We start from the raw sequence: 17470 nt of genomic DNA, 5'->3' as shown, positions 1-17470 counted from the left end.
CCCTGGGTATCATGTTAAATGTGTAAAGAAATTGCCATGCCAGCAGTACACCCCTCCTGTGTTGCCACAGCAAGGCCCTGAACCAGATTCCAGTATTTCCGCTTTCATCTTACTCCTTGTCCCCATCCGAGCCCTTAGGCTCAAAGCCATAACCGCCGAGACCAGTGACGGCATACGTCCAACCCTCCGGCCCACGCTTGTGCTGGCTCCGCGGACCTCTCTCCTTCAAATCATCCCTCAGCCAGCGCAGCACCAACTCACCCAGCTTACTGTTTCCAGCCACACCCACCACGCCATCCCCTTCATCCGCATCTTTCTTCTCCACCTCCTTCAACATCTCTTCCGCAGGGCCCCACGCCTTCACCGTGCCGAGGTGCATGTGCACCAGGTGCGTCGGCCACTCCGCCAAGTTATCAAGAATATGCGTGGCATACACAACAGTACAATCCCGGCCCTCCGTCTCCCGCCGCAAGAACCCCAAAAACTGCGCGCGACTCCACACATCCAAATCCACCGTAATCTCATCCAGCAACAACACCCTCCACGGCCGGATCAGCCCCATAGCCAACTGCACCCGGCGCCGCTCACCATCCGACACAGCATGCATGCGCCAGCTGGTATCAATATCCAGCACACCAACCAACTCATCCCGGCGCTCCGGGTAGGTATCCCCGCCAACCGACCGCAGCAGCTCGTCCACGCCGATGTCAGTCCGCACGATGGCGTTGAGGACCCATTCCAGGCCGAGGTAGGTCACGCCCTCGGGGGTTTTCTTGAAGGGGTCGACGCCGGAGACTTGGATGCTGCCTTCGGGCGCGAGGCGCTTGCCGGCGAGGAGGCGGAGGAGGGTGGTTTTGCCGGCGCCGTTGGCGCCGATTAGGAGGGTGCGGGACCGGGCGGGGAGGTCGAGGGAGATGTTGGAGAGACCGGTGGAGTGGTTTTGGAAGGTGTAGGTGAGGCTGTGGGTTGATAGGGTTGGTGGTAGGCTGCTCATGGTGGAATGCTTGGGGGGTTGTCCCTGACCGGGTGGTGATGTTTTGCTATTTTGTATATTGCCCTTGGTGGCAAGGTCGTGGTGTTGCGGGGTGATCGAGCGGCAAGCAGGAAAAAACTGCGATGTATCAAGTCGCCGGCAGTGTTATTATATCTTTATGTCTCGCCGATAATAGAGAGCCCCAAACAGACTTTGAATGAATCAAAATGAAGAAACCGAGCTCAGTCGGAACCTATTCAACGCGACTCGACGGGTGAGGTCACGAATTTGGCAGGTGGGGGATTCGATATGCATCAATGAGGTCGTCGGCAGTTGTAATTTATTTGGAGGTGCTGACAAACAACCCCGCGAGCGAAAAGGCTAGGCCTGCCATCCACGCCCTAGGCGCTGGAGTTAATCCGGCAGGGCCCGCAGATGCGAGCCCTATTTCGGCAGGTTAGCACATGTGCACCCGGTCGATACAATATAGGGGGCTAGGTACTGTGGCACCGCACCTTCTAACACCCCACCTGCACAATGAGGTGTAGACGGGAATCCCCATGAAAATTCCGATTCGTGACGGGACGGACTTCTTGCCCGGCCTGAACGGGAAAGATTCCCATTCCGGTCTCAGAACTTCAATATTTCCCTGAACGACTTATCATAGGGCTCCACGTCAACTTGCGTAGCTCATAAATATACGTATGCAGTAATTCAAAGAGTCCTACCCATATCCTTCCGAGATACCGAGATTAGCCCGTGACTGGAACCTGAATCAGTCGCCCAGAGTTGACGACGCCAACTCGCTTAATTGGTTCACTGTTGAAGACCAGGGTAATTATGGGCACGAAGACATACATGCCAAATTCTCAGGGACTAGATGAAGCATATAAAAGAAGTTAACTCCTCGTAAATGATATACCCACGCTCGCTTATCCTTACATGCGCCAGAACCCAAGGTACACACAATACATGTACCTAGAAAATGAAGAGAGAAAAGGGAACGGCCCAGCCATATCCTGACAAGTAAATCAACAAACAGAGAGCTCAACAAACATGAAGACAAAGCAATTCAGAAAAGGGAAAAAGAAATGGTATCGAGTATGACCCGCCACCGTATCCATCCATCCTCGACATAAACCCAACAGAGACTCTTCCAACAAACCACCTGCCATCCATCAGATCAACCAACCGCCCACCCAGCCCCATTCCATTCATCTCTTCGTTCATCCATCTTTTCATTGCGTCTCGTCGCCCCTTCGTCAACACGTCCATCCTAACCCATTGCCATCGTCATCATCAACCACACAAATCCGTCATATAACCCTCCCTCTCGCTTTACCAGATCAAACAACGCTCCGGTCCTACTCCCATCCACTCAATTTTCTCCTCCAAATCCAAATCAAATAAACATTATTACCCACCCCAATGGCTCTCCCGACACAGCCGACCACGGAGCAACCCCCGTTTAACCCTCACAAACCCACTCCGCAAAAACGCACCATCTCGCCGTCCGGTCAGCCAGCACCAGACCCCTCCACACGCCTCTCTCACTGCACTTGATGATCGTCTCCCACATGCCACCATCGCCCGCTGCCTCATCCTCGCCCAGAAGCGGCGCTCCAGGGCTGTTCGCCTGCCCGGTAACACCACGCAGTGCGCTGCTGCTGTTGCTAGCACCGTTGGAGTTGAGGATACCTGTGATACCGCGCTTGTCCTCCTTGCGCATGAGGCGGAGGATCTTACCGCCCGGGGTCTGGATGGCGAGTTTGGCAGGCTTCTTGGACGAAGAAGACGAGCCGTTGCCCCCGGCTGTGGTGCTGGGGTTGGAACCCGCCGCGCTGGAGGTCATGCTCATGGCCGAGGTGGGGCGGATGAAAGGGATGGGCGAGGCATTGCCGGGGTTGGAGGACGGTGTCATGGGGGATGCGCCCGATGAAGATGAGCCGATGGAGCTTGGGTGTTGGCGGATGGCGAAGACGAAGGTGTTGTTGAGCGCGAGCCGTTGGCACTGCGGCTGGACAACGTAGATGTCGTGGCGCTGGGCGTGTGGCGTCGGGTGACGGGTTACGAACTCGTATGGCGGGTTCTCGCCCGTGTGGATGATGGGCAGAGCAAAGGCTAATGGGTGTGGGATGTCCTTGATGCTGTGCATCAGGCCACGCTTGCCGGCGTACACTTTGAGCGTGCCAGTTCCTTCGTCACCGGGGAGTAAGGCCTTAATGGTATACCGCTTGGTGCCGTTGAACCATTCGGCCTGAGCCAGTGCTCGCTTCCTGACCATGTCGCCGGACTCAAAGTAGTCGCCGTCTGCATCTCGCGCGTAGCTGCGTACCTCAACCTCGGCGGCTACCTCGATGTCTGCCGGGACGCTGAACTTGATGTGCACCATCTCAAGGTCCTCGATCCGAGTCAGAGAGGTGTTGTATTCGACCATGTCTAAGTCGTTCCTGAAAAACGGCGGGCAAGCGCAAGGCAAGTTGAGCAAAATATCATGGGCCGCGGGCGGGCAAATATGCTGTTGCTCGTGATTCTCGGGGATATGCGTCCAGCAAATTTCAGTCGGGCGTGCCAGGAACCACCAAGGATCCGCAGATGAGCTACTGTGGCTCGAGTACTGGATCCTCCGCGGGTTAGATGGGCTAGCCAGACAGCAATCCATCATACGCCATTCATTGTCTACCAACACCGCGTTCCACCAGTGGTTCGACCGAGGCATGATGTTAACTTCGGGAATCTCCCCAGGTGTCTTGAGATACCCGCGAACAACCTCGCAGGTCATCCCGATTGCTGCGCACATCTCCAAGACCAAATTGGCGTACTCCTCGGCAGATGCCCGTTTCGTCTGGAGAACACGGCGTGTGTCGATGGGGCCGTCGAAGTCCTCCTCCCACATGATTTTCTCGGCCACCCAAGTGAAAATGGAGCGCAAACGCTGGACATCGCTGCGGTACGGTCGGCAGACGTATGTCGTCGCTAAAGTGATTGGTGTCGTAGTAGGGGGTAGGTTGGCCAAGAAGCGTGAGTTCTTGTCGACCTGGCTCAAGTTTATGGCGTTGTAATTGACTGGATCGGGCACCGGCATCCCATCGGCACCCTCATCTCCGTCAATATTGTCGTACAACTCATCAACGGGGTCCAAAGCCGGATAGTCCAACATCTGGCAACGCTCCCGTCTCTCTAGCAGCTCATTCTGGCTCAAGGAGTTTGACCGGTTCACGTCTCGTCGTACCTGGACCCAGTCGACGCCGCCACTAAGTCCCATCTCTCTCCCGTGGTCTCGACCCGTCTTGCTAAACAAGGGCGCGGAGAGTGAAGGCAGGACAGGTGTCGACCGACCCGATGGCGTGGCAGAGCTGGCTGCAGCAAGGCTCCCTCGAGTGCTAGCAACGCCAGTCTTGGCAGACTCTAGAATGCGCTTGATAAAGTTTTGTTTCTTAGGCTTCGGCGTGACAAGCCCGCCCACCGAGGCCATAGGGTCGTCATGGAAGCCCACCTGAGACTTCGGCCGCTGATCGCCCGAGGCGTGGCTGCTGTGGTATGTGATGCCCGTGAACGGTGTGCCTGGGCGGTCGGCATCAAGATCCCGCATGGCGAGGGCACTCTGAGCCCTACTCCGGTTTTTCCTCGCCAAGCTCCCCGCGCTCGTAGCGCTGATTCCTCCCGCCGACACGCCGCTCATGAGACTGCGGTCGGTGCTTTGGGTGGCCGACGAGCTGTTGGTGGAATTTGTTTTCGTGGTGAACGTTCGGTTGAGCACTTGCCGACTGATCTCGTAAGCTGATTTCTTCTGCCGCAGCTTTTGGTCAGGCAGCGCGGTGACATCAATGGATGACTTCGGGCGCTCAAAGAACCGGCCGCGCTTGGGAGGAGGCGGCGGGGCTTCGTCTTCCTCTTCCTCCTCTTCCAACATGTCACCCGGCTGAGACGTTATCTTCAAGCTCGATTCTGCTCGTTCAACATGATCGTTCAGCTGTGAAAGCGGACGATGGTACGAGTCCATGGGGGTGGGTTCTTGCGACGACCCACTACCGCTGTACGTCTCGTAGCCTTCGTCGACCTGCAAGGAAGTTACGGTTGCAGGTTGTGAATGTTGTTGGTGGTCCCGCTTTTTTCTAGACAGATGTTGTACCATGTCAAAGGACTCGGGCGACCACGGGTCCAACTCCGGCTCGGGAGATTCGGCCTCCCTCCCAGCTCCCAGCGCGTCAAGCTGCTCCATTACGTCGTCCATGGCCTCTCTGAGGGGAGACGGTGTGAACCCTCCCGGTGAAGGGGGTCCAGGCCCCGGCGACGGCATCCGGGGTGTCTGGTAACCCGTGTTGACCTGCTGATGGTCATCGTATGGTTCATGATTTGGCGGTTGCTGGGCTTCATAGCCATACGAGGCGGTGGAGTGCTGTCTGGATAGTCCTCCAGGTTCCCTCGACAGAGCGCCATAGCACCCCTCGTCGTACGAAGCCTGGCCGCCGTGCCGGGCCAGCTTGGAGCGATGAGGCGGTGGGGGTGGAGGAGGGGGAGAATCACCTCCCTGGACTGCGGGTCGATAGGGCTCCGTCTGGTCTAAGCTGAGATGGTAGGTGTGTTGTTGGCGGGTTTGCGGTGGCCGATACGGGATGTACGACGGTGCAGGGGACGGCCCTCGAGAACCGGCGAAACTAGGCGCGCGGGAAGGGGAGGGATCCCTACTGATGTGGCCGGGAGCTCGGGAAGGTGAGGGATCCCGGTTCGCATACATAGGAACATGTGGAGAAGGTTCCCGCCCCATAAAACTCGGAGGTCGTCCGGGCGAGTGATCCCTTTCAATGTGGCTGGGAGTTCGGGACGGGGAGGGATGATCCTGTCCCACGTAATGATGAGGAACCCTGGAGGGAGCTGGAGAAGGATCTCGCCCTCCTCCAAGGTGGCTCGGGGCTCGCGAGGGAGAATGGGCCAACCTGTGGTCGACGGCGGGGGGAGCTGCTGCACTCGTGTGGTCGAAAGAATTCCTAGGCGTCTCTCGCGGCCGCGGTGCATTTTCCTTGGGATTGGGCGACGTATCGGTCGGCTTCACGCCGTTTTTCCATGTCTCTGGGATTTTGGCCGTCGTGTAGTGCGGCGCTTTAGCGTAGGCCTCGAAGGGTTTGCGGAAGGTCCTCGATTTTTGGGGAGTGCCGCCCTTGGGACTCGGCGTGTTGCTGTGAGCGGCTAATGGGCTGACGGATCTGGTGGTTGGGCGAAAGTTGTCTGGCAACACCTCGACAAAATTTGAGGGAAACAAGCCGACGGCTCTCCTGTCCCGGAATAGCCTGCCCGTCCACCACGAACCATCTCCTGCGTTGAGACACTCGATCAAATCGCCCTCAATAAACCCAAGGTCCCGCTTCGACTACAAACAAAGCAAAAGAAGCGTTAGTACAATATCAACCACTAAACCACAACACCATCCCTCCCCTCAAAACACAACACGCACCTCTCCTCCCCAAGAGTATACCGCGCGCACCCAGCACGGGAAGCGCATCGGCAGTGGCGGCGGTGCCAAAACCATTGTTGTGGCCGTCTCGGTTCTTCGACTTCGGCAAGCCTGGCGTTTTCTCGCCAGAAAAGAAAAATAACTGAGTGTGCGCAGGTTCCCAGCCTGAGAAAAGGTGGCCAAGCTATGACCGCACCAGCCTCTCGAATTGCCGGGTAAGAAGTCGAAGAAGTGGAGTTTCAATCGAATCGTGCCATCCACAACCGCAGACGAGATGAAAATCGATCGGGGCGCACGCTGCGTCGTCCCAGTGAAAATAGCAGGGTATGCCTAGGAATATGTGGTGGGTGGGTGAACCGGTTGGTAAATGCGCGGAGATTATGTCGGGGGGTCGTTATTTTTCCGCGTAATATCTTGGATACTCAGGTGTCTGCCCACGTCGAAAAGTTGGGGGGGATGGGAATATGTCGAGTCTTCGTGGTGTTGACGGGGTGTCCTGGCTCCCCCACAACCGGCAGCGGAGTTGGAGTTGGAGTGGGAGTGGAAATCGGGGAAAAGCAAGATAATCGGTTTGTAACTTGTGGGCGTATTTTTTTGAGCGCCGGTCAAGGTAACTCCAGACTCCGTGCTCCCAAGCGCCTCGGAAGAGGGCGTTCGCTCGACAACTCGGACAAGGCAAGAGCCCAGTGTACGGTTTGGGGTCCATGCTCCTTCCCGGCCGAACAACGGTTGCGAGGGGCAACGGAGCTGCTGCCCCACCAAACACTTCCCCCACCTTCGCCGGACCCCCCCAATCAGGACCAACAGGCGGGGTCCGAAAGCCGCGCTCGCTTTCCACGGTGCAAGTGCCGGGCGCGATGTATGATTGGCCTGCCTCGGCGGCTGTTCAGCTGCTGCAGCAATGAGCCGCTGGGATCCGGAGCTCAATTCTGCAACTCAGCTCCTCAAGTCAGGTCCAGACAGCTACGGCATTTCATGCAGAGCGCTGGATCCTCTTATTTCCAAGTTTACCTGCAGAAAAGCCATGCTGCAATTGAGTTCAGAGCAAAACCACCATAACCTCAATTGTAATTGTGGGAGTTCGGTATCCCGCTAGCTTCTTTCTCTTCCTTTTCCCGGGCCCTTTTGCCCAGCGCGCACACACAATTACCCCTCGAGAGCGGTGAACCCTTGTGTTGTTCAGCTCCCCACAGCCAGGGTTCATCTCGTCGCATCACAAAGTAAACAATGGCCCGTGCCCATCATCCCAGCACCCGGACAACCGAAACACTGTGCGGGACTGCGACACGACAATTTTAAGAGGGTGCACACAGGGAACCAAGAGGGCAGCAGACACGACAGGATTGCAGCTTAGGAACCTCCGTCAGCAAGCAGGCTGCTGCTTGTCCCCAAGTCGATGCGCTCGCCCATCAACCAAACAAGAACCTGAGAAGTCGAGAATTTGAGGGCTTCTCGGGACTTGCAACTCTTTGCACGCCGGTGCATTCCCGACATCGCCATCCCCGGCCGCTTCCTGGCTCTTGTCGCTCATTGTCCCCATCGGCTCCACCGTCCGTGTCCAAGATCTCGGTGTCTCCCCCATTCCAGGCTGTCGGGATTGAACACCACGCAGTACAATACATACGGTACCCAGGCGGCTGGTATCAAACATGGCCGACCCACGCATGCGCTTGGTCCCATCGACCTTATCAACAGCAACATCAAAATCCGCAAAAATGGCCGAAGAGGGCATCGCCAATCGCTATCAGGTGCTAGAAGAACTAGGCCGTGAGTCCGCGATACCGCGCGCATGCTTTTTGGTTCTTCTGGGAGGCAATTGGCTAATGTTTTGAGAATTTGTGCAGGCGGGAGCTTTGGAGTTGTGTACAAGGGCATCGACAAGGCCACTGGAGAAGTTGTGGCGATCAAGCATGTGCGCATTCCCCGTTTTGTCGCTTTGTGACTATTTTTGTCTCTACTCACATTAGCCGTTGGTGGCGCAACTAATTGACGCTCTCTTAGATTGATCTTGAGTCTAGCGAAGATGATATTCAAGAAATCCAGCAGGAGATCTCGGTGCTCAGCACCTGCGCTAGCAGTTTTGTCACACAGTACAAGGCCAGTTTCCTGCGCGGCCACAAGCTGTGGATTGTCATGGAGTATCTCGGCGGCGGGTCCTGTCTTGATTTGGTATGTTCAAGTTAAGTATCCAAAGCAGGATGGTGAACGGGTGCTGACAAGCGCAGCTCAAAGTTGGTATCTTCAACGAAGTCCAAATCGCCATCATCTGTCGTGAGCTGCTACTCGGCCTTGAATACCTGCACTCCGAGGGCAAGATCCACCGCGACATCAAGGCAGCCAACGTGCTGTTGTCGGAGTCCGGCAAGGTCAAATTGGCCGATTTTGGCGTCGCAGCTCAGCTTACCTACATGAAGTCGCAACGCAACACCTTTGTCGGCACCCCCTTCTGGATGGCCCCCGAGGTTATTCAACAGGCTGGTTACGACTTCAAGGCCGACCTCTGGTCTCTAGGAATCACCGCTATCGAGCTAGCCAGGGGCGAGCCACCACACGCCAACCTCCACCCCATGAAGGTTCTCTTCCACATCCCGAAGAACGCCCCACCCCGGCTCGAGGGCAAATTCAGCAAGGAGTTCAAGGACTTTGTTTCACAGTGCCTCGTCAAGGACCCGGACTTCCGTCCCACCGCAAAGGAGTTGTTGAGGCATCGTTTCATCCGTTCTGCCGGCAAGGTTGAAGCCCTGCAGGAACTGATCCAGCGCAAGCGCATGGCCGATGTCCGCGCCGACAACGCCAAACACCCGGTGTACTACCAGGAAACCCTTCATAACATTTCACCCAGGGACGATGCCGACGAGTGGGTGTTCGACACGGTCAAGTCTGTCGTGCCCGCGAGACGGGGCACCGTGCGATCCAGGAAGTCGTCGTCCGTCTATGTCGTCGAGGACGCGATGAGCAAGCTCGATCTCAAGGATGGGCCCCTGCAGCCTAATACGCCAGGGACAGTCCGCAAAGCGACAGCACGCCGTCAGCCCTCAGCCACCGTCGTCCGTCGCCGTGCTTCCAATGGTGGCTCCCCGCGGCCCTCCCTTGGTCCCAAGCGGGCCCTACAACCCGATCTGTCGTTCGGCAACTCCGGATCGACCATGCGCCTCTTCCGCCGCGTACCCTCCGACGGCTCCAACTCTGGTAGCGGCAGTGCCGGGGGCACCTTTGGGGGATCAACTCCACCCGAGTTCGCCAACGAGAACCAACCTCCCCCGACATACCACGCGCCCGTAGAACCCAACAGCAAAGAGGCCCTGCTCGGCCGCCGTCTGTACACCAAAGCCCTCGAGCCGTGTCTTGATGAGCTTCACGCCCAGACCGCCGGCTCGTCGAAACGCGAGGCCCTCGCCCGCTTATCAGACGCCTTCTCCCTGCTCGATTCCGTCGATCCAGAGGGCGCATATCACCTGCTGCGGAACCTGGTCTCGGCCGTATCCCAGGACACGAAACTCACCAACGCCTTTTTACCACAGCAGCAACAAACCTCCTCTTCGACCAAAACACCCTCTCCAACCGACAGCACCGCTTCGCAGCAGCAACAAGGAACCGTCGTAATCAAATCCCGCCCGTCCACTGCCACCACGGCCACGGCCCCCAGCACAGCAGCCACCACTCTCGTCGGCACGCCGCCTCTAGCATCTGCAGTCGAACCCGCCCTTACCGCCGCTGTTGCTGCGGCTGCTGCCAATGGAGGCGGCAAACCAGGCAGCCCTTCCAAGCTCATCATCAGCCGCGACAACCCGCACCTGATGAGCCACCGTCGTCGCCGCGGAAGTATGCTCCCACAGCCGACCTCGCCGACCTCGCCCATCATGTCACAGTCACCTTTAGGCGGGAACCGATTTCCCGGGCAACAAGGGCGGGGGGAGAAGGAACGCGAGCGCGAAAGGGAGAGGGAGCGGGAACGGGAACGAGAACGAGAGAAAGAAAAAGCGCTCGAGGCCAAGTTCCCCGGGCGCGCTGCCCGGCCTGGCATGGAGCATTGTAAGGCGCTGTCGGACATGTTGTATGCCCGCTGGACGGATGGGTTGAGGGCGCGATGGGGGGTTATGGCGGGGTAGAGAGAACGGCGCATTTGTGTTCTACCCCGTTGTCTTTCGACTGTTTTAACCAGGTCTAGGACTCTATCTCGACGACAGGCGGATCATAATGTCGGGATTTACGCTCGGCTTTGGCTGCCTTGGCGCCTTTTTATTGTGTCGTTTTATTGTTGGGGACAGGTCGGGCGTTTTATTCTTCCTTTCCCCTTTTTCTTATTTGGTTTTTTATTTTTGCTCGTTTTGTCCCCGGGTACAGCGCGGCGTGGTATGGGTCTACCTGGACGATAACCAGGAGAACGAGACCATGGCATTTCACATACGGATTGATGGATGATGATGAGTACGAAAGAACGGGAATGGCGGCAGCGATGGCGATAAGCTTCAGCCGGTGGGCTAGCTATCGGTTATAATGCGGAACCCGGATAGGAAATGGTGGCAAGCTGGTTTCCGGTTTCCTTTTTTTCCTTTGCTTTTTTTCCCCCATTTTCGTCCATTTTTCATCCTTCTTCTCTTTTTCCTCTTGGCATCCGCCACATCATGGCTTCGGCGTCGACTGACACAGCATCGCATACCGTACACAATATCTTTGTTGCGTGTACTTTTTAGCCCGTTTGGGCGTGCATGGCCTTGCGGGGTTGTTGGCATTTCCCGGTGTCACATATTATTGTTATGGAGATTGAGAAATAAATCACTTAGAGTATTCGTGGGTTGTCAATATACAGTGAAGTTTGTGAGATTTGTCAAGGGGTCTAGACTAAACAACACCATGAGCCGCAGACCCAGCTCGGGCCACTGTTACATAGTGATCTCTCACTTGTTGCATCATTTCACTCCCTCGCAGTAGCATCCTCTTCCTCGAGTGGGGCTTCTGCTGCTGGTTCCTGCGCGTCTGGCGGTCTGTCCTTGCTGAGCGAGAGCTTGATCCTCCAGTTCATGAAGTCGTCCGTGATGAGGTTCCCGTGGCCAACCTCTTCAACTTTAAACAGCTCAATGTAGCTCGCCTTATGCGGCCGCCTGATCCTCCAAACGCCCTCGTCGTTAAGGCTGGTGCGGAGCCCTATTGCCACCAAGTCAGCCAAGCTATAGTTAGGGGGGCCAATAGCGAACGGAATAGAAATGAGAGCCTACACTCCAGGAAGAGACTGGTGAACTTGATGCACACATTGCCGTCCCAGCGCGCCATACCCCGACGCTGTACCTCATCCGGAATGCTAATTGTTTTGAGCTCTTCGACCTGGGTGAGGATACCGTCCATGTTGCGGAAGCCGACGATGATCTTGGGCACGCCGAGCAGGAAGGACTGGATCCAATACCGCATCAGCTTGCGGTCAAACTTGAACTGGTCGTTGGACCCGCGGATCTCGGCGCTCGTTTTGAGCTCGACCCAGTTAATAGGCTCTCCGGGTGTTTGGGGCTTTTTGTCCCAGACTAATGAGTAGCTTGTCAGTATCATGGCTCGTAGAGGTTGCTTAGCACTGGTGGTCGGAAGGCTGGTTCTTACTTGCGTCGACCTCGCCGCCAAGACAAACTATGGATTTGCCAAACCCCGTCCGGACGACAGAGCAATATTGCTCCTTGTTATTGGTTACTTCTTGGTCCCTATTTTCGATGTACTCTCTCGATGTCTCGCCCCAAGGCTGGGGCAGTGTACTCAAGGTTTCGAATTTGTACCCTAACTCGTCAGATACGATAAGTGAATAAGTGAGACCAATGAACGGCAAAGCTCACCCCAGTATTGCATCAGGGAAAGCGGTATTCTGCCCCTCCCTTGGTGGCTTTCTGACTGGCGCTTTTGCTCTTTGAACGCATGATGTTCCTCGATAAATCTCAGAGGCCGTCAGTTGAGCTCAGGGGGTAAGTAGTATTGAGATGTTCATCAGGTTGCTTACATGCAATCCTAAGCAGGTTAGCCGGTATGAAGTGGGAGGGAAGGGCCAAATCAGCGTACTCGGTAGAGTGTTGCGTTCATCTCGAACCTGGAAGAAAACTATTCAGTAACGTGCGGCTGCGCGGACAGCTTTAATTGAGCTCCGTACCCTTCATCATCAAACGGCGTAGCCATGATCTATCAACTCCAGTTAGTAACTGCTTCAGAGCTCCATATATCCGAACCATGAGACCGAAATCGAGCAGATACGTACCTTTGTCAACATACCCCTCCAAGTGACGATGTGGGCATCTATGGGCTGGCCCGTTTGCTTTTCATGGTCCGTCATAGTCCGGAGAAGACTGTCTAGATGCTCATCAATTCGGTCGTCGTGCTTGATAAAACCATCGTATCCGTTGGATAGGTTCGCGCCAACATCGGGCGGGTAGTACCATTTCATGGACGAGTCATCTTGGCGGAACTGATGGTCCTTGTCGTAAGAGAAGCAGGCAAACTCCTAGAATATGTACAGATGATGAGTTATAGTTTCAGGGATGTGGAATACGACGAGATAGACAATGATGGCAGGCGGCCGGGAAAAAAAGCCGACATCCCATACCTTTGGCCTTTTGACCGGTTCGCTCGCGCCGCTGTAATTATTTGGCGGTTGAATTGGGAATTGTAGGACCATGGTGGTTGTTGTATATCGGCGTTGCCACCGCGATTGTTCCTGGTAGCGCTGTGAACTTGCGTGATTCTTGAGTAGCAGCTTGGCTCCTCTCCCTCTTCGGAAGGTACACGTAAGAGAAAAACACCACAGCACCATATACCTATTCAAGAATCCGGCCGCCAGTGATCCGGCCAAGTGATGAAGCCGGTTGAATTATTCTAAGAGCAGCTGCTCATGGTGTGGGGCTGCTGGTAACCTGTCACAAAAATACATCATGTAGACTTACACATCTACAAAAATACCCCTCTAACGGTCACATTTAATCCAAACCTTCACTAAATTTGCCGCATCGAGAGGAAACTCATTGGAAATCCATTTTTCCCACTTCCTTTCTTCTTCCCCACGGTGAGGCACATTTCGAAAGGCTCCTTAAAGTCTTGGGAATTACATATTTCGGAGACAGCCCCCCTCACGTAACAGGAGGTACTGTACAGTACATGTATCAACCCCCTGTCCTTGCCAGGGGTTTGAGCTGCTGCGGGTCTCCATCCTTGTGAGCGGCTCGAGGGCCGCAATGTGTGTCCCCTCCAAACCTTGAAAGTTACAACAACGGCGAAACATCGTCTACCCTCTCGACTGTCGCTTGAGAACCAGCACAACCTAGGCGACCCAGCGCGGTACGCTGCGGCACGGCCAGGATTGATTACCCCGATCAACAACTCCACATTACGACACGCCACACCCCGCGAAATCGAGAATGACAAGCGACCCGATGCCATAGCACGAAGGAAGCGACCATGTCCAGTAGATACGGTCAGGCCTACCGCAACGGTGGGAGCGGGGGAAGTGGTGGCAGTGGTGGTGGTGGCGGCGGCTACGGGAATCTCGACCGGAAGGATGAAGACTACGATCCATACGGTGAAGGGTATGGCAGCGACCGGTATGCACCACCGCCTCGACGAACGAACCCCCGACCCCCGCCGAGCGCACGCAACGCAGGGCCACCGCCACGATCGGCCCAGCGCGCCGTCCAGGAGACGAATGCCGAGCGCGAGATGGGCAAGGTGCTTGAGTTGATCAAGCAGGAGTGGCCCGCCATGTGCGAGAACGACTGCATCCCCGTCCAACTCGCGCTGCAGCTACTCGACGACAGCTCCGTCGGTCGCGCCCACGAGTACCGCAACTTCCAGCGCACCCACCAGTACCTGCAGGAGTCGCTCAAGAAGATCGTCCACGAGTATCATCAGGGCTTCAACAGTTCGATTGGCACATTTCACAAGATCCAGGGCAGCATCCAAACCTCGCAGAAGAAGGTGCGCGCACTTAAAGAGTCGCTGGCCGGCTCTAAGACCGCCCTCTGCGCCACCGACCCGGAGCTCAAGAAACTACACGCTACCTCACACATGTACGATGGAGTGCTGCAGACACTAAACGAGCTGGACGATCTGCGTACTGTACCCGATCAGCTCGAAGCCAGGATTTCCGAGAAGCGATTCCTTACCGCCGTTGAGGTCCTACAAAATGCCCTGCGCAAGCTGACGAAGCCCGAGCTGGACGATATTGGTGCACTAGGAGAGCTGCGTAACTATCTAGCGAACCAAGAGACGGCCCTCATGGATATCCTGGTCGAGGAGCTGCATGAACATCTTTACCTCAAATCACCATACTGCCAGGAGCGATGGCAGAACCTCGCCAAGTCCCAGGGTGCCCTCGGCGAGGCTTTCAAGGATGCCCCCGTTGTATCGCCTTTTCACTCGGTACTTGATACCATTGATTGGGATCGGTCGGTGACAGAAGACCCTCACAAAAACCCCGAGGCCGACACCTTCTACTACGTCACCCTGCTTGTTGAGTCGTTAAACAGGCTGGGGAGATTGGAGACGGCTGTTGATATGCTCAAGCAGAGGTTACCCGTGGAACTGTTTTCAGTCGTCAATGAAACCATTAATGACATTGACCAAAAATACCCCAGCTCGCTGAGAGGCGGCTCTCATGGCTCTCACGGGTTGCATATCTACGGCCAGCGCGAGACCAGAATGAGGGCGGATGTCATTTACGATCTGCTATGGTCCCTCTATGGCAAGTTTGAGGCCATCGCAGAAGGCCACCGTGTGTTCCACGAATCCATAAAAGCCCTCATCCGCCGCGAAGGTGCAGGCAACAACATTGCGCTTCTGGGTAGCTTCAAAGAGCTCTGGAATCTCTATCAGAACGAGATTCGCTCCCTCCTTCATCACTACGTCACAACCGATGCCGATGTCTACCAATTCCGCTCATCTCCCGGGTTTGGCATGGGAATTAATGGAGCACAAGACGCAGCTCGAGCCAATTTATTCAAGTTCTCCGAGGTCGACTCAAAATCAGTGGAAATGGCCACCGAATACGAGGCCCTGGACGGGATCATCCAAGCCGCGGTCCCCGGGTTGACTTCCGACTCACGAAAAGGGGGCGACGGGAAGAAGGGCCTCGTCGTCCCACGCTCTGATCGCGCGTCCTCTCGAAAGAGCACTGCTGGATATGGTAGCAACAACCAAGGCAGCAACGCCCACAAATCGCTGGTCGAGCCTAGCGTGTTTAACATGAGCTTGCTGCTTCCACCCACCCTAGTGTTTCTCCAGCGCTTGAAGAATATTGTGCCACCAGGCTCGGATCTAGCCACCAGTACCCTCACATCGTTCCTTGACAACTTCCTCGTCAACGTCTTCCAGCCGCAACTCGACGAGACCCTTGGCAAGCTCAGCGACACCGTCTTTGGGGAGGCGGACGCCTTCTTCCAGGATTCCGAGTGGGCGCGCGTCGCTAAGCGTCCCGTCTTCAAGGGTGCGACGGCCTTTTTCACCATTGTCACGGCTTTCTGCCGGATGCTGGGCACTATCCCGCACGACCAAGCGCTCAGCGCTCTCATCATCACCCAGATGCTGCGGTATTACGACCGATGCTTCAACTGGTACAAAGCCTTGGTAACCAAGACACCCGAGGAGGCGTCAAGCACGCAAGAGCTACGGGCGTCTGCTGTGATGGCCCTCGAGCCCGGCGTCATCCACGACATGATGAAGAAGATATGGGATGCCGGCGAGACCGTCGATGCGGAGCTGCTCGTTAAGGAGGTCGACCTGCTCATGGCACACGCTAATGAAAAGCACCTGGAGCACAGCGACATCATCCAAGACCGCGACACCATCTCCTCGCTTTGTCTACTGTACACCAGCATGAAGTGGCTCTCAGTCAAGATCCAGGGCCTGCGCCACATCACCAAGAATGAGACCGACTCGTCGCGGTCCGCTGCATTGCCCAAGCCTGAGAAGAAGCGCTGGACCCTTCTTAACGACCCAAATAAAGCTGCTGCTGAGGAAGGGCCGGTGTACCTGCCCATGACCCAGGAGACCGTCCAGTATGATGATCCCCCCTCACAATCCACCCCTTCCAATACAAACACTAACTAACACCCCCCGCTTCTCCAGATCCTTCGACAGCATCCTAACCTCCTACACCTCCCTCGCCACCACCTCCCTCCTAACCCTCCACTCCGAAATCCGCTGCCGCATCCTCCAATCCCTCCACACCGCCCTCTCCCCGTCCCAAACCGCCCCATACCTCCTCGACCAAGACGTCGCCGAGCCCGACCCGCAAATCCTCTCCCTCAACGCCGAAATGGTCGCCTTCGACGAGACCGCCTCGCGTTACCTGCGCGCCCCTGAAGTCCGCTTCCTGCGCACGGGGCTGGGTCTGCTGATCAACGCATACCTGGTGCGGAACGCGCCCATGACCGCCCCGATGAATGCGCGCGGGTGTGGACGTATGCGGTTGAACGTGTTGGTGCTGCAGCAGAACTTGAAGAATGTGGAGGAGGGCCCTGGGGCGGAATTGAGGCGCGCACGGGAGTACTTTGAGTTGTTTGCCGCTGGGCCGGATGGGGTGGTGAATAAGGCGAAGGAGGATGCCGAGGCTGATCGGAAGGCCACTAACGGTGGTGTTGCTGGTAACGATGGGGGGGTGCGGTTCACCTATGACGAGCTCAAGGCGCTGCTGGAGCTGTGGTACAGCGAGCAGTTGGCGGACCCTGAGCGCGGCGTGGCGGCGGCTGCGAAACGGCAGCTGGCGGATAAGTTGTTGGGGTTGAGTGAGCATATGTGGCAGAGTTAAGCAGGCGTGTAGCGTTGCTTGGGAAGGAAAGCGACATGGTTTGGACTACATCATAGGTTGTGGAGTTGTTGGTTGTTGGGGAGCCGAGGTTGGTTTAACCAGGTGTAGCGCTCATGAAATACCATGCAAGAGAAGTCACATGTGGGATGTCAGGACGTTGTGCCTTCATTGGTACGAGATATCTCATGACAAAAGTACAGTGATTATAATGACGGGCTTGATGCAGTTGTAAAGGCTAAATAACTGCAGAAGAAATCTATCCATATCTCACTAGGAT

At 56.1% G+C, this 17470-nt stretch overlaps 5 protein-coding genes across 5 annotated transcripts; 2 read left to right on the top strand and 3 right to left on the bottom strand.

The window, feature by feature from the left end:
- Positions 1-109: 109 nt before the first annotated feature.
- On the bottom strand, positions 110-994 carry C8A04DRAFT_23909 (P-loop containing nucleoside triphosphate hydrolase protein; the record flags this gene model as incomplete). The annotated part of the gene is made up of 1 exon (XM_062778872.1): positions 110-994. One exon carries the CDS (start codon positions 992-994, stop codon positions 110-112), a length of 885 nt encoding a protein of 294 aa, XP_062641485.1.
- Positions 995-2441: 1447 nt separating this feature from the next.
- On the bottom strand, positions 2442-6500 carry C8A04DRAFT_33624 (uncharacterized protein; the record flags this gene model as incomplete). The annotated part of the gene is made up of 2 exons (XM_062782532.1): positions 2442-6341; positions 6426-6500. 2 exons carry the CDS (start codon positions 6498-6500, stop codon positions 2442-2444), a joined length of 3975 nt encoding a protein of 1324 aa, XP_062641484.1.
- A 1640-nt stretch (positions 6501-8140) lies between these two features.
- On the top strand, positions 8141-10534 carry C8A04DRAFT_8575 (kinase-like domain-containing protein; the record flags this gene model as incomplete). The annotated part of the gene is made up of 4 exons (XM_062785165.1): positions 8141-8192; positions 8277-8350; positions 8427-8594; positions 8651-10534. 4 exons carry the CDS (start codon positions 8141-8143, stop codon positions 10532-10534), a joined length of 2178 nt encoding a protein of 725 aa, XP_062641483.1.
- An 806-nt stretch (positions 10535-11340) lies between these two features.
- Positions 11341-13071, bottom strand: C8A04DRAFT_23906 (RAI1 like PD-XK nuclease-domain-containing protein; the record flags this gene model as incomplete). Its single annotated transcript, XM_062778871.1, has 9 exons — positions 11341-11570; positions 11642-11941; positions 12015-12185; positions 12242-12339; positions 12403-12410; positions 12462-12489; positions 12550-12578; positions 12655-12897; positions 13000-13071. 9 exons carry the CDS (start codon positions 13069-13071, stop codon positions 11341-11343), a joined length of 1179 nt encoding a protein of 392 aa, XP_062641482.1.
- A 776-nt stretch (positions 13072-13847) lies between these two features.
- Positions 13848-17193, top strand: C8A04DRAFT_8691 (Sec8 exocyst complex component-specific domain-containing protein; the record flags this gene model as incomplete). Its single annotated transcript, XM_062785208.1, has 2 exons — positions 13848-16441; positions 16512-17193. The coding sequence occupies 2 exons, from the start codon at positions 13848-13850 to the stop codon at positions 17191-17193; spliced, it is 3276 nt and encodes a 1091-aa protein (XP_062641481.1).
- Positions 17194-17470: the final 277 nt, after the last annotated feature.

The sequence above is a fragment of the Dichotomopilus funicola genome (assembly GCF_033296635.1).
Source record: "Dichotomopilus funicola strain CBS 141.50 unplaced genomic scaffold C8A04scaffold_1, whole genome shotgun sequence".
NCBI lineage: Eukaryota > Fungi > Ascomycota > Sordariomycetes > Sordariales > Chaetomiaceae > Dichotomopilus > Dichotomopilus funicola.
This window is presented reverse-complemented; position numbering and strand designations above follow the sequence as displayed.